The following is a 13,202-nucleotide window of genomic DNA, read 5'->3' on the forward strand; positions in this document are numbered from 1 at the left end:
ATGTGTTTCAACACCCAGAACTTATACCACCGCATGCGTATCAATAATAACAACAGCACGGCAGAAACCTCGTACAACCATCATAACAACAACATGGCAGAAACCTCGTACAACCATCATAACAATCCTCTCAACAATAACATGTGTGCCAAAACATAACAACTCAACAAAATGACTTTCACTATATGTGCCCATATACCACAACATTTCCTCAAAAACAGTTTCAATACCACAACAACGCATAGCTCTCGGCTCAACAACACGGAATACAACAACAAAAATAACAATAACACGAGGATACGATAAGTAATCAACTCGAGAACTTCAGAACACAAGGAAACGGTAGAACGAACTCACCAAGAAAAACACAACAGGAAATAATGGTCTCAACAAGAATATCTCAACAAGGAAGAGATAATGTGTAGCAAGGATTCCAAAAAGTACAATTCGATGATAAGAGAGATAACATGAATCAATGATTCCAACTAAGGATAAGTCAACAATGAAAAGGGATAGCAAAACTTCATTTAAGGTTGAGAAATTACGGAAGAGATACAACAAGTTCAATTAAGGATAAGCAATTATGGAAAAGATAATAATAACTTCAATTAAGGATAGACAATTACGAAAAAATAGCATGAAAATAAAAGAGGCAACAACTTCAGTTAAGGCACGTAAGAGTTTAATCGGCAATACGGGTAGAACATGAAGCAATTAATTCCAAATAAGACACGTAAGGGTGAATTTAGTAAATGGGAAATTTAACATGACAAAACAACTTCATATATAATGAACCTAAGAGTCCTAAACGGTCAAATTTCCACAAATAAGAGCAAGCATGTACTCGTCACCTCGCGTACACGGCCTTCACATGATATAATTAGCAAAAATGACTCAAATCCTAAGGGGTATTTTCTCCCACACAAAGTTAGGTAAGATACTTACCTCAAAGAAGCTAGACCGTTACTCTAAAATGACCTTCTCGAGGAAACAATCTCTGGACGGCTCAAATCTAGTCAAAATAATTTCAAATCATAAATAAAACTGATAGAAGACAATTCCGAATAATAAAGTTTCGATCTTTAATTAAAACTAAAAAGTCAATCCAAAAGTCAACCCCCGGGATCGCGTCTCGGAACCCAAATAAATTATAAAATCCGAACACTCATTCGATAACGAGTTCTACCATACAAGAATTATCAAATTAGGATATCAATTCGTCCTTCAAATCATCATTTTACATTTTTAAAAGTTATTCTCAAAATCCTTATTTTTCCCAACTCAAACCACTAATTAAAAGATAAAAATAAAGATGAAATCATGAAATATAATAAATTATGGGCAAAGAACACTTACCCCAATAATTTACTTGAAAAACCCACGAAAATTCACTCAAATCTGAGGTCTACAACTCAAGATATGATAAAAATGGCCAATGCCTCGATTTTGGAAAATATATTCTACTGCCTAGCGATTTACGAATCGCGATCGCGGAAATGCAATTACGATCGTGAAGAAGGAAATGACTAATGCCCAGAAATTGTACTACGCGATCGCGAACAAATGCATGTGATCGCGAAGAAGGGAACAACTGATGCCCCCAAGAATGTACTACGCGATCGCGAACCATAACATGTGATCACGAAGGAAACAATATACCAGCTGCTAAGGCTATGCTACGCGAACACGAAATTGTGAACGCGAATGCGATGACTAAGGATACACACGTACATGATCACGGAAGAATCATGCGAACGCGAAGAGGAAAAGGTCCATCCATCAAAACAGCCTACGCGAACGCGGAATGAACTTCGCGATCGCGTATAAGGGAACACCAGATATTAGATCAGCCATCCAAAACATGAGAAAATGGCTCGTAGCCCATCTGAAACACGCTCGGGGTCCCCGGGATCCCGTCGAAACATACCAACAAGTTCCATAACCTAACACGGACCCGCTCGAGGTCCGAAATCATATCAAACAATGTCGAAACTATGAATCGTACCACGAATCAAACTTATGAATTTCCAAATCTTCCAACTTTCAAAACTCGTGCCGAACATATCAAATCAACCCGGAATGACGTCAAATTTTGCATGCAAGTATCAAATGACATAACAAAGCTAATCCAACTCTCGGAATCACAATCCGAAACCGATATCAACAAAGTAAACTCCTGGTCGTCTCTTATCCTTCAAAACTTCAACTTTCCAATTTTCGCCAAAATATTTCAAATTATCCTACAAACCTCCGAATCCAAATCTGGACGCACGCCTCAGTCCAAAATCACCATACAAAGCTATTGGAGTCATCAAAACATCATTTTGGAGTCATCTATATAAAAGTCAAATTCCGATCAAATCTTACCGCTTAAGTTTCTAAAACAAGAATCTTTTTTTCTAAATTGAACCTGAATCATCCGAAAACTAAACTCGGCCATACACGCAAGTCATAAGACACAATACGAAGCTTCTCGAGACCTTAAGCCACCGAATAAGACTCTAATTCTCAAAATGATTGGTCGGGTCGTTATAAATAAAGACAAGAGAAATCAAGTCAACATTCAGGTTAAAATGATTCCCTCTGAATGTGTCCATATCACAAGTGTGAGTACCAATATATTTCCCCACAATTCACATATTTGTTTTCAACTTTCTCGCACGCAGCATCCATCTACAACCTTGAAACCATCTACGACAAATAACCTTATATACTTGCGGAGATGACTCATGAACCTCGATCTCACGACACTCTTTTATGCTGTAAATTCGCACCGCCCTGCTAAGGCGCACTTTATCAGCAAAAAACATATTCTTTGATAGAACTATTGGTCTAGATTCATCCCATATTATTGTCTGAATGTCATCAAGATCCCATGTGAGGGCATCCACATCCGGCATATTGGACAACTGATCAAGGTAGGGAATCTCCCTTGAATGAAAGGGCACATGGGACTCGTACACTCCGGTTCTAATGGGAGGTGGAGTATTCACATATGGAGCATGCTCATTGGTGGCATCATGCTCCCTCGTCAAATTGGGTTGCTCATTCTCATTCTCATCAGTAAAGCGTGTTTCCTCATCATCATCGCCCTCATCAGGGAACGGTGTATCATCTCCAGACTCATTAACATTATTGTCATAATCACTTTCATTTTTCTGACTTTTTGCATCTGCTAGATCCTGATTAAATATATCGTCTTTGGGCAACTGAGTAAGGACAAGACCTTCATGTTGCTCGTTTTCACTGCACAACCAATAAAATAATGAGTTTCTCAAAGTTATCCCAATATTATATATTAGCTTTATCTCCTAACTTACAATTCATAATCTGTTGATAGCCCATGATGTACATTATTGAGTTGTTGATGACTCCCGGATGGACCAGCATGATCCAAACTACAAAAAATGGGATATTCTAACTGTTGGTTGGTTCATAACTTGTAAAATTCATATCTGGCTGGTACCCCCTTTAGAATATATGAGTGTTAGTACGAATATGATACATAAAGAAAATCATACTAACAAAAGGAAAACTGAAATTTACCACTCGGCGTATGAATTATGTAAACTTGGGGAGAAATTATGTCCTCGCTCCTCATTTGCCCGTGGAGATAAGTTTAGATCTGGCCAGACTCTTTCAAATGGAACTTGTTCGGATAAAAATGCTCCAAAAACACTACCAGATGATTGAGGGTTATCCCTATTTAGCGGAACCTCAATATTGCGGACGTCTTCAGACTTGAGGTACATTTCCAATATTTTTATCACAATAAGTTCTCGGTGTTCATCCGGAATCCTCAAAAAATCTTTTAGAGTTTCACCGTCTTCGATGTAAAACTCAGCATAACAAGCAACCCCTTGCGGAGTAAGAGAATATTGATATCTACCGGTTACATTAATATTAAACGAACGTTTGCTCACACTCATTCTTTTACATATCAAGATACAAATCTATCTTACTCCAATGTAAATGGCTACTTAACAATACACTGTGGATAACAACTATAATGTACTGAGTTATTCTCCACGACAACCTCATCCCCTAATATAACACAACCCTAATTTTTCGCTCTTCAGACGTTATGGCAAAATACAGAAAAAGTTAAGTAAACAAATATTTCGGAATGAGTAAGAAAGATAAAAAAAAAGGATGCAGAAGACTGAATTTTTCGGAATAAATTTTTGAAGAAAGAATGAAGCTCCTTAAATAAGCAAAAAATCCATGCGAGGGGTACAATAATTGGAGGGTATAGCGCATTTAATAAATACGTTATACCTACCAATTATTGTGGGTCAGTAAAATAACATGTATAACACATGTATTTCATGCATTGTACCTTAACGGACAAACGTGTCAGTAATGTATAGCACATGTAATTCATGCGATGTACATAAAATGGTCACCAATTATTTTTTTCACCTATTTTTGTTCTTTGAGTCCAAAAACACAATACTTTGGTTCCGCACTCCCATAAACGTGACTGGCACCCAGCTAACACTACCTGCTAGAAAAACCAATTTCTCATTATACACTTAAGCATTCGTTCACAACATTTAATAAGATGAATTAATAATTTGGAGTAATTAATTTATTTAATTATGAAAATCCAATCACAAAACCAAGCGAATAACTTTGTAGCTCAAATCCCACACTAGACCATGGAACATCTAAAAAAAGTTATACAAGTTTAATAATGGGTATGCAAACACCAAAAGAAATGAATGAGAAGGACTCTATCGGCAACTTCCACGAATAATGTGGTGGCTCACCTCAGAACGAACGAGATCACTTTTAGCGAATTCTTCGACCACTGGCTTCGTCATCAACACCAGTATCTGCATGGATATATAGGTAAGGAGTAAGTTATATATGAATATAACCCAGTAAGATCCTCGACCCGCCACTTTGAATACCTCTGGAATAAGTGTTAGAAAATACAAGCACACCATAACAAGAACAATATAATAAACAAGAAAATTATACAACAACGACCACAATGCCTCAAATATGTAACATAGCATATACAATGCTCACTGAAGCATACACAATGCCCCTAATATATCAAGAAGCATACACAATGCTCGAGTGATGTAGAAAGGCATACACAATGCCCCAACATCATGGCTCACAGCCGTATCAAATCATCAAATCCCACCTCATAGCTCACAGCCGTATCACACTATCAAGCAACTTATAAAAAATATTTTTAGTTTTTTTTATTTTTTTATTTTTCACAAATAATATATTTTCGGCTAGTCAAGGACCACCGATTCTGCCAAGTACACGTTTGTCCCAATACATGGACCAGGCAAAGAAAACGCATATTTCAAAACGTGTTTTAGAAAAGCAAGTATCAAAACTTAAAGTCTCAGTTATCTCAAAAGGTAACTCCCCCAACCTCGTGACATCCAAAACACCAACCAAGCGCCTTCAATGTCATTAGTCTTTGCAAATATTAATTAACAATGTTAATTATGCTAGTTGGGGTTAGTTTACAATTTTTTTTATTTTTGAAATAGACAAATCAAAGTCAACTAAAAAGTCAGACTCCCCGTTAACATGGTTAAATCCCCAAACAAAGTTGTCCACGAGTCATAGAATCCAAATCTATAACCAAGTTTCAGTCTTGATGTCAATTAATAGGTCAAATCTCCCTTCTTCTTTTTTCAAAAATTCAAACTTGGAGTTAAATCTCTATATTTTACCCCTCAAATTGTGAATAAAAAAATGATAAATATGTTCCAATACAATAGGTTACATTCAATATCGACACACATATCCTACATATCAGTTCGTATATCTAAAAGAATAATATTCATGAAATAAAATTCGGTAATACCTCTTTCGCGGTACTCCTGAAACATCAAATAAGCCGACTTTGATTTCTCGCTCAATCCTTAGCAAACAAAGGAATACTTTTATCTCTTTCACCAAAAGAAAAAAATCCATCACCCAATGATTGCACTACCAAAGAGGCCAAATAGAATTACGTGTTCTCTCTTAATTCTGCCGACACCGTAACCCTTCCTTCCTGTAGCGTTTTTTCTATTTCTTTTCTTAATAGTTGAACTAGCTAATAAGAATTAACCTACTACTTGTTAAATGGATGGGCTTGCCCCATGTTAGCCCTCCGTCGTTTTGGGATTGAGTTGGCAACGAAAGCGTTGTCAAGGCAGCAAAAGTGTTGTCAAGCTAAGGTGCACGAGGTAGCACCAAGGCAAACCAGAAATGGGCAAACGATGGCCAAGGTCTTGAGACAGCCAAGACATGCGTGGTAAAGGCTTGACAAGGCAGTGTGGGCAAATTGGTGCGGCATGGCACAACATGCGCGCCAAAGACAAAGGACGGGCAACTCGGTTTGTGGTAGCGGCAAGTACAGGCTATGCTAAATCAAGATAGCGCGGAATGATAGCGAAGGGTCTCAATAGCTAAGGCAAAGCTATGTGAGGCAAAAGACAAGCAATTGCATGGGTAAGACAAGTATTGACAAAGACTAGGCAGAAACGCGGCTAAGGCAATGTGCGTGCGACAAGAGTGCCGGGTGTGTGCGGCAAATCATGGGCAGCAGGTTGCGGACAAGGCATTGGTGCGGAGCAATGTCAAAAGGCGCCAAGGCTGGGCGAAATACTAGCCTTAGGGCGTGCAATAACTGACCAAGTAAAATGAGCACATGCAGTACAGATACCAAAGTAGTGGGCGTTTACCTTTTTGTAATAACTTGTACCTATGTCTGAGTAATGCTTGTATCTAATATTATTTCGTATGGAAAAAGGCCTAAGTAGTTGGGGGATGTCAACTACAAGTTAGGACAGATTTAGTAATGCTGTGTGACAGGCTTGTTTCAGTGGATGGTGGGGCCAGTGATCCACCAAAGGGCTAAATGCTCCATAATGAGGGCCGAGTGCTCCACAAAACAGAGCTGAGTGCTGAAGAGGGTCATTTCGTGGGTGAGTGCCCCATTAAATGGTTAAGAGTTTATTTAGTGCTTTGACTGAGAAAAGCACTAGAATAGACTGCCCCTTTGTAAGTTGCCCTTTCAAATCTGTCAGTAACAGCCCATATATCTATATATATAGGGCATTTTCGTGATGAAGAGCATCAAGACTGAGAGTGGTCTTAAAACAGAGCATCAAGACTAAGAGTGGTCTTGAAAGAGAGAAAAACATGTGAGAGTGCATGTTTAACTTAGGAAAGAGTTCCTAAGTCTCTTTTCAAGAGTGAAAACACCTAAGGCTAAGAGTAGTCTTTGAGATAAAACCTGAGGGTTAAGAATGATCTTCTTTTGTACGCAGAGTACTTTGAGTTGAGTTTCTTTGTATACTCGAGTTATAAATACAAAGTTGGGAAAAGAGTTTCCTATAAATTGTGCCTTGTGTTTTTGTCGATTTATTGTTGTCTTACTTTTAATTCGTTGCCTAAATCAGTTCTAAGACTTACTAAGTTGAAGCTGCCCGAAAATATTTTAAGTCCATAGTTGCTGTAATTTTGGCCGAGTGTTGGATAGGCTGAAGTCAAGCGCGAGACTTGACTACCGCACAGGCAGGTTTCGACGGACAGAAACTGCGCCGTGTGACACCCCACTTCCCCATGACAACCCCTTGACTTTGTAGTTACAATTTTAATATAAATACGAGCAAGCAATTTACTTTGTTTCTCCAAAGATTTATTTTTTAAAAAAAAATATTATTTCCACCAGTACTTGAATATTATTTTTAGATCTCTAATACTTAAAAAATTAATAAAACTACTATCTGATTTAACATTATTGTCTATCTTTAAAAAATAGTTGTCACAAAAATATTTCACCTCTCTACCAATATACTGGAAAATGTTTTTCCCCTCCCAAACAAGCATCGATTTTCTTTAGTTAAGTAAATTCGTCTTTCAAATTTTACGAAGATAAAACATTTGTCATTATCTATCCCAAGCCGGCTTAATCGAAAAAAGTGGACTTTATTATATGTGAGAAAAGGTTTAACTTGCCTTATGAGTTGCCGACCGGCTTTTCAATTTTCTCCTTGTTCTGTTTCTGGATTTTCATATTTTGCTTTTGTCCATATTGGCAGAATATATTTAGCTGAAAAGACCAAGTACGAGACATATAGGAATCCAAGAACATGAAAATAAATTAATTAATTAATAAATAGGGGAATGGTTGCGAACCTCGTATTATGCACTTCACGTTCAATGATATATACATTCAAAAGCATGTTCAATCCATATATTATCTGTCTTTTAAAATTCCTGCATAAATCTTGAAAAAGACATAATAATCTTAAATAGAGTTTATTTTTCCCTTCTTCTCTCCTTAAACCTCTCACATAATTGATAATCCATTAATTGGAACAATAAGGGATATGACTTCCTCTTTATCTAAAATGCCAATTATTTCAAAACAAATTACGTTTGTCAAATTAAAACGACTAATATTTGGGATAGGAGATTTGAAGAGGACTTCCAAAATGAAAGGCTCTCAAAAATAAAGTAGCACGAAAAGAATTGAAGACCGAATAAGAGGATGTATGTGTATATTCTAGGTTCCTATACTTGGATGTAGGGGTGTCAAAGGTATGGGTCAGGTTGGATATGGATGGGTCGAAAGAGGGTAATACAAAGACGAATAAATTATCTGATCCGACCCTTATTTAATATGGATAGAAATTGGATAACCGATAGATTATCCATGGTTTCTTGAATATGATCATCTTTTTTTGTAGAATTTTTAGTTTTCCAAACTTGAGGAACTCCCAATTTGAGTTTTTGCAAATATAAAAGTTAAACCCATTTCGTTATCCATTTTTTAAGTGGATCTTATCCATGTTTGACCCATTTTTAAAAAGTTTATTATCCTGAACTATTTTTAAGTAAATAATTATTTTTTTATCCATTTTGCCCCCACCACCACTTCGACGGTTCAAATAACTTAACAGCGTAGTACTTAAAAACTATGTTTTGTATTATCCAAGAAGCCAACAATACAAGGATTAAAGTTTAATTAATCACGTCATGAACAAAAACAAATACTCTATTGGGAAAAAGTTAACATATAGAACACTCAAACATAGGAAGCTTCTTTCATGGAGTTTAAAAGGACCATAAGATTGAGGATGGGCTATGATAAAAAAATGTCTAATTTACCACAGTATAACTTTGATGAAAAGTTTTCCTCTTCATCAAATAAACTACCATTAATTACATTAGGTGCGAGGGTGATAACCTTAGTTTGTCTTCTGGTATCATGGGCAGTGTTGCAGACAAGTGCAGTTACTTTAAAAGATGGAGACAAACTTAACTATGATCATTATCGTTCCTACAGGTAAAAAATTTCACTATCCAGTCATTGTAATATGGATAAAACTTAACCGCACTCAATGTTTACAATGAAATTCCTAAGATTCCTCTTTCTCTTTTGCAGCTATACGTTATTTGCTGTGATAGCAGGAGTTGTTTACAGTATATTGCACATTCCTTTTGCAATATATTTCCTCATAACAAAGAAGCGTTTGATAAGTCACAAGGTCTTTCGCGTGATTGAATTCTACTGTGATAAGGTTAACTATAAAATTTCCACTCTTTGCCTTTATAGAATTTAAGAACCCGTTTGGCCATGAAAAAGATTTCAGTTTTTTTCTAAATTTTTTTGCTTTTTTTTCCGAAATCAGTGTTTGGCCATAAAATTTTTAATTTTCACTTGAATAAGAATTTTGGAATTTTTCGAAAATTTGAAAAACTCCAAAAAGCTATTTTTCAAAATTTTCACTCAGATCACTCACTAAATTCAAAAACAACCCAAAATTATATTCATGTCCAAACACAACTCTAATTTTCAAATATCATTTTCACTTGAAATTTTTTTTCACTTTTTCTCAAAATTTTACAATTCTTATGTCCAAATGCCCACTAAGTTATATACCCCCCACCAGTGTAAGAAATTACACTATCAGGTCATTTTTACTTAAAACGAGTAACCTCTTTTAGTTTTTTTATTGTAAAGATTAAAATTCGTACATTTTAAAGAAGCTTACCAATAATATAAGGGAATCTTAAGTACCGAATAAAGACATTATTTACCAACAACAAGCCATTTTAGTCCTGCTACCAAAAATAGCCAAAAGAATTACCAATGATATATAATATTCAGAAAACATAGGCAAAAAAAAAAAGATTTTTTTATTGGGTATTATTGTGATTCTTTGAAAACATATAGTTGAGACAATATACAAAATTTGACAAAGTTTGAAGGTGAGTTAGACTAGTTTGAAGTCAAAATTCATTACCAATGATATAAAGCATTAAAAAGGACAAAAAAGGAATATTTTTTTATGTGAGTATAAATGGAATTCGTTAATAACATATAGATGAAGCAATATACAAAATTTGAGCATGATTGGAGGTGATTTAAACTAGTTTGGTATCAAAATTTGTACTTAAAATCGAGTTTAAAAAATTCTTCTGCGACACATGTATCAAAAATGTATCACGTATGTATCACACACAGGTACACATGGATATACATGTGATACACATTTGATACAAATATGATACATATGTGATACACAAATGATACACATATTATTTTTTTCCATGTTCATCTTCTACTTCGAATTTTCAATTCAAATCACTTCAAAACTCCACCAAATTAATCATCACAAAACTAAGATTCAAACTCTTCAAGATGTACCTAATCTATTCTAATAACTAGGGGTGTCAATGAATATTTAAAAACCAACTAAACCGACCGAACCGTACCGTACCGTACCGAACCGATTTTTAGGTTTCTTTTAATAAAACCATAGATTTTTATATAAATCTATAACTGTACCGATAATTAGGGTAGGTTTTTTATTTTATGAAAATAAACCGAAAAAATACCGAACCGTACCGAATAAATTTACAATGTGAATAATATATTTATATGTTAAGTTTAAAAATAATAAAGTATTAAAAATTTTCTTGGACCTTGGATTTATGAAACAGTTGCAAGCCAACAAGTAATTAAACTCAAAATCCTAATTCACAAACCTATTATGCTACTTCTATTGAAACTAAATTATTTTCAGTATATTCACTAGTAAGACACAAGGTATTGTAGCGATTAGGAGTAGCAACCTACAATATATTGAATATATTTTCTTTTGTATGAATTAGATTTATCTTTTTGAAACGTTTAATCTGCTATAAACTTTATTCTTGAATCTGCAACTTGGTTGATATCTTTTCACTCATGTGATTTATATTTTCTTTGTATTTGCTTAGTTTCGTTTATACTGCTGTAGAATATTTGATAGATATATATTCTAGCCATCTTTCATATTTTCTTAATTTATCACCTTTTAAACTGTAAAAATATCTAGAGAGTTTTGCTGAGTCCTATAAAGTACGTATGTTATTGCATTTTACTTCTACTAGTAACTTTTACATGACATTTAAAAAAATTACCGAAAATTTATCAAACCGTACCGATACCGAAGAAAAACCGACATGATTGGGACGGTTTCGAAAAGTCTAATTTTGGTTATATACAATAGAATAACCGAAAAATTGGTATGGTACAAAATTTATAAAATAACTGGCCGAACCGAACCATTGACACCCCTACTAATAACACCCACTCAATAATAGCAAGAATTTGACCTTTTTTGGCTATAAATAGCTAGTTGGCCAATATTAGTAATATTTTATGAATTGACCAATTTTTATAATAAACTACTTATAAACGGACTGTTTCCCTAGATGTTATAACTGCGATTTATATAACTTAAGCCCTTACTTAAACATACAACTATTCAATGAGAACAATGAACTGCACCTCAATAGTTTAGTTGGGGCCCACAATACGAATCTTCAGCCTGAAACTAGTTGTATCAAATAATAATTTCGTGAAATTCATGCAGATTATACTTTGCCTACTAGCAACTGGAGCTGCTGCAATGTTAGGTGCAACCATGGATTTACTGAGAATTCGTTATGAAAATGACAACTCCAAAAAACATGACTTCTTGAACCTGATGTTCATTCCACCAGCATTCCTTTTGGCTGGATTTGTGGGCTCTGGAATATCTTCTGTCTTATCATCCTTTAGTCTCCATAAAGAATGAATAATTAAGATTGAAACAAATAGTGCTTCCCCTATATGTTCTTACAATTGTATTTTTACTAAAATCAGAATATATAGTGTGTATCCAAATTTACATGATTGTTGTTTTATATTGTATCCAAATTCAAATGTCTATTTGTTTTAAATTAATGTTCAATGCATATATTTGGTGAGATGTTCATTGCTGAGGCATATAGGAGCAACATTTTTGTTTCACTACTAGAAATTCGGCAAAGACCAACCAAGGTCGACCGACCAATTTTGGTCGGTCAAAAAACCGGCCAAAAAATCGACCAAAGTTGGTCGGTTTTTCAAAATATTTTATGTTTTAATTTTTTTTTACGAAACCGACCAACTTTGGTCAGTTTTCTTTGGCGCAAAAATGCGGGAAATTATTTTTGAGTCCCACGAAATTTATTTTTCAAGAAACCGACCAACTTTGATCGATTTTTCAATCAAAATAAATAAAGATTAATATTAAAAAACCGACCAAAATTGGTCGGTTAATTCGGCCGGTCATTTTAAAAAACCGACCAACTTTGGTCGGTAATTTTATTTTTTAATAAAACGATCAACTTTGGTCGGTTATTTTCATGCGAAAATACAATTAAAGAGTGTAAATCAAATAAAAGACAGTCTTACAACAAAATGCACCAATGGTCTAGTAGTAGAATAGTATCCTGTCACAGTACAGACCCCGGTTCGATTCCCAGATGGTGAATCTTTTGATTACATAATTAAGAAAACGACCAACTTTGGTCGGTATTTTTTGCAATATTTTTTTTTTGAATTTAATTGACCGACCAACATTGGTCGGTAATTTCTGACCAACTTTGGTCGGTATGCCTTTCCAACCGTCAAAATACCGTCCACACATAAATGATCGCATTTTGGTTGGTAATTGATCATAATCGACCAATTTTGGTCGGTGTTTAGCGTATTTCTAGTAGTGTTTGATAAAGTCGATATTCGGGTTAATTTGTGCACATTTACACTATTTCATTGACCTTGTTGCTTTCCGTCAACATATCGGATAACTCTATTGTGCTTACCAATCAAGGTTTAAGCAGATGAGAAAAATTTATCTAATCATTAATTAGAA

At 34.9% G+C, this 13,202-nt stretch overlaps 1 protein-coding gene across 1 annotated transcript; it reads left to right on the forward strand.

The window, feature by feature from the left end:
• Positions 1-9,128: 9,128 nt before the first annotated feature.
• LOC104099539 (CASP-like protein PIMP1) lies at positions 9,129-12,212 on the forward strand. The gene is made up of 3 exons (XM_009606566.2): positions 9,129-9,319; positions 9,419-9,554; positions 11,898-12,212. The coding sequence occupies exons 1-3, from the start codon at positions 9,129-9,131 to the stop codon at positions 12,099-12,101; spliced, it is 531 nt and encodes a 176-aa protein (XP_009604861.2). The 3' UTR covers positions 12,102-12,212.
• The last annotated feature ends 990 nt before the right edge of the window (positions 12,213-13,202 follow it).

The sequence above is a fragment of the Nicotiana tomentosiformis genome, chromosome 4 (genome assembly GCF_000390325.3).
Source record: "Nicotiana tomentosiformis chromosome 4, ASM39032v3, whole genome shotgun sequence".
NCBI classification, from domain to species: domain Eukaryota; kingdom Viridiplantae; phylum Streptophyta; class Magnoliopsida; order Solanales; family Solanaceae; genus Nicotiana; species Nicotiana tomentosiformis.

Coding starts and splice junctions, on each gene's coding strand:
- LOC104099539 (XM_009606566.2), top strand. CDS start 9,129: ATGTCTAATTTACCACAGTATAACTTTGATGAAAAGTTTTCCTCTTCA. Junction 9,320..9,418: donor GATCATTATCGTTCCTACAG/GTAAAAAATTTC, acceptor TCTCTTTTGCAG/CTATACGTTATTTGCTGTGA. Junction 9,555..11,897: donor TTGAATTCTACTGTGATAAG/GTTAACTATAAA, acceptor AAATTCATGCAG/ATTATACTTTGCCTACTAGC.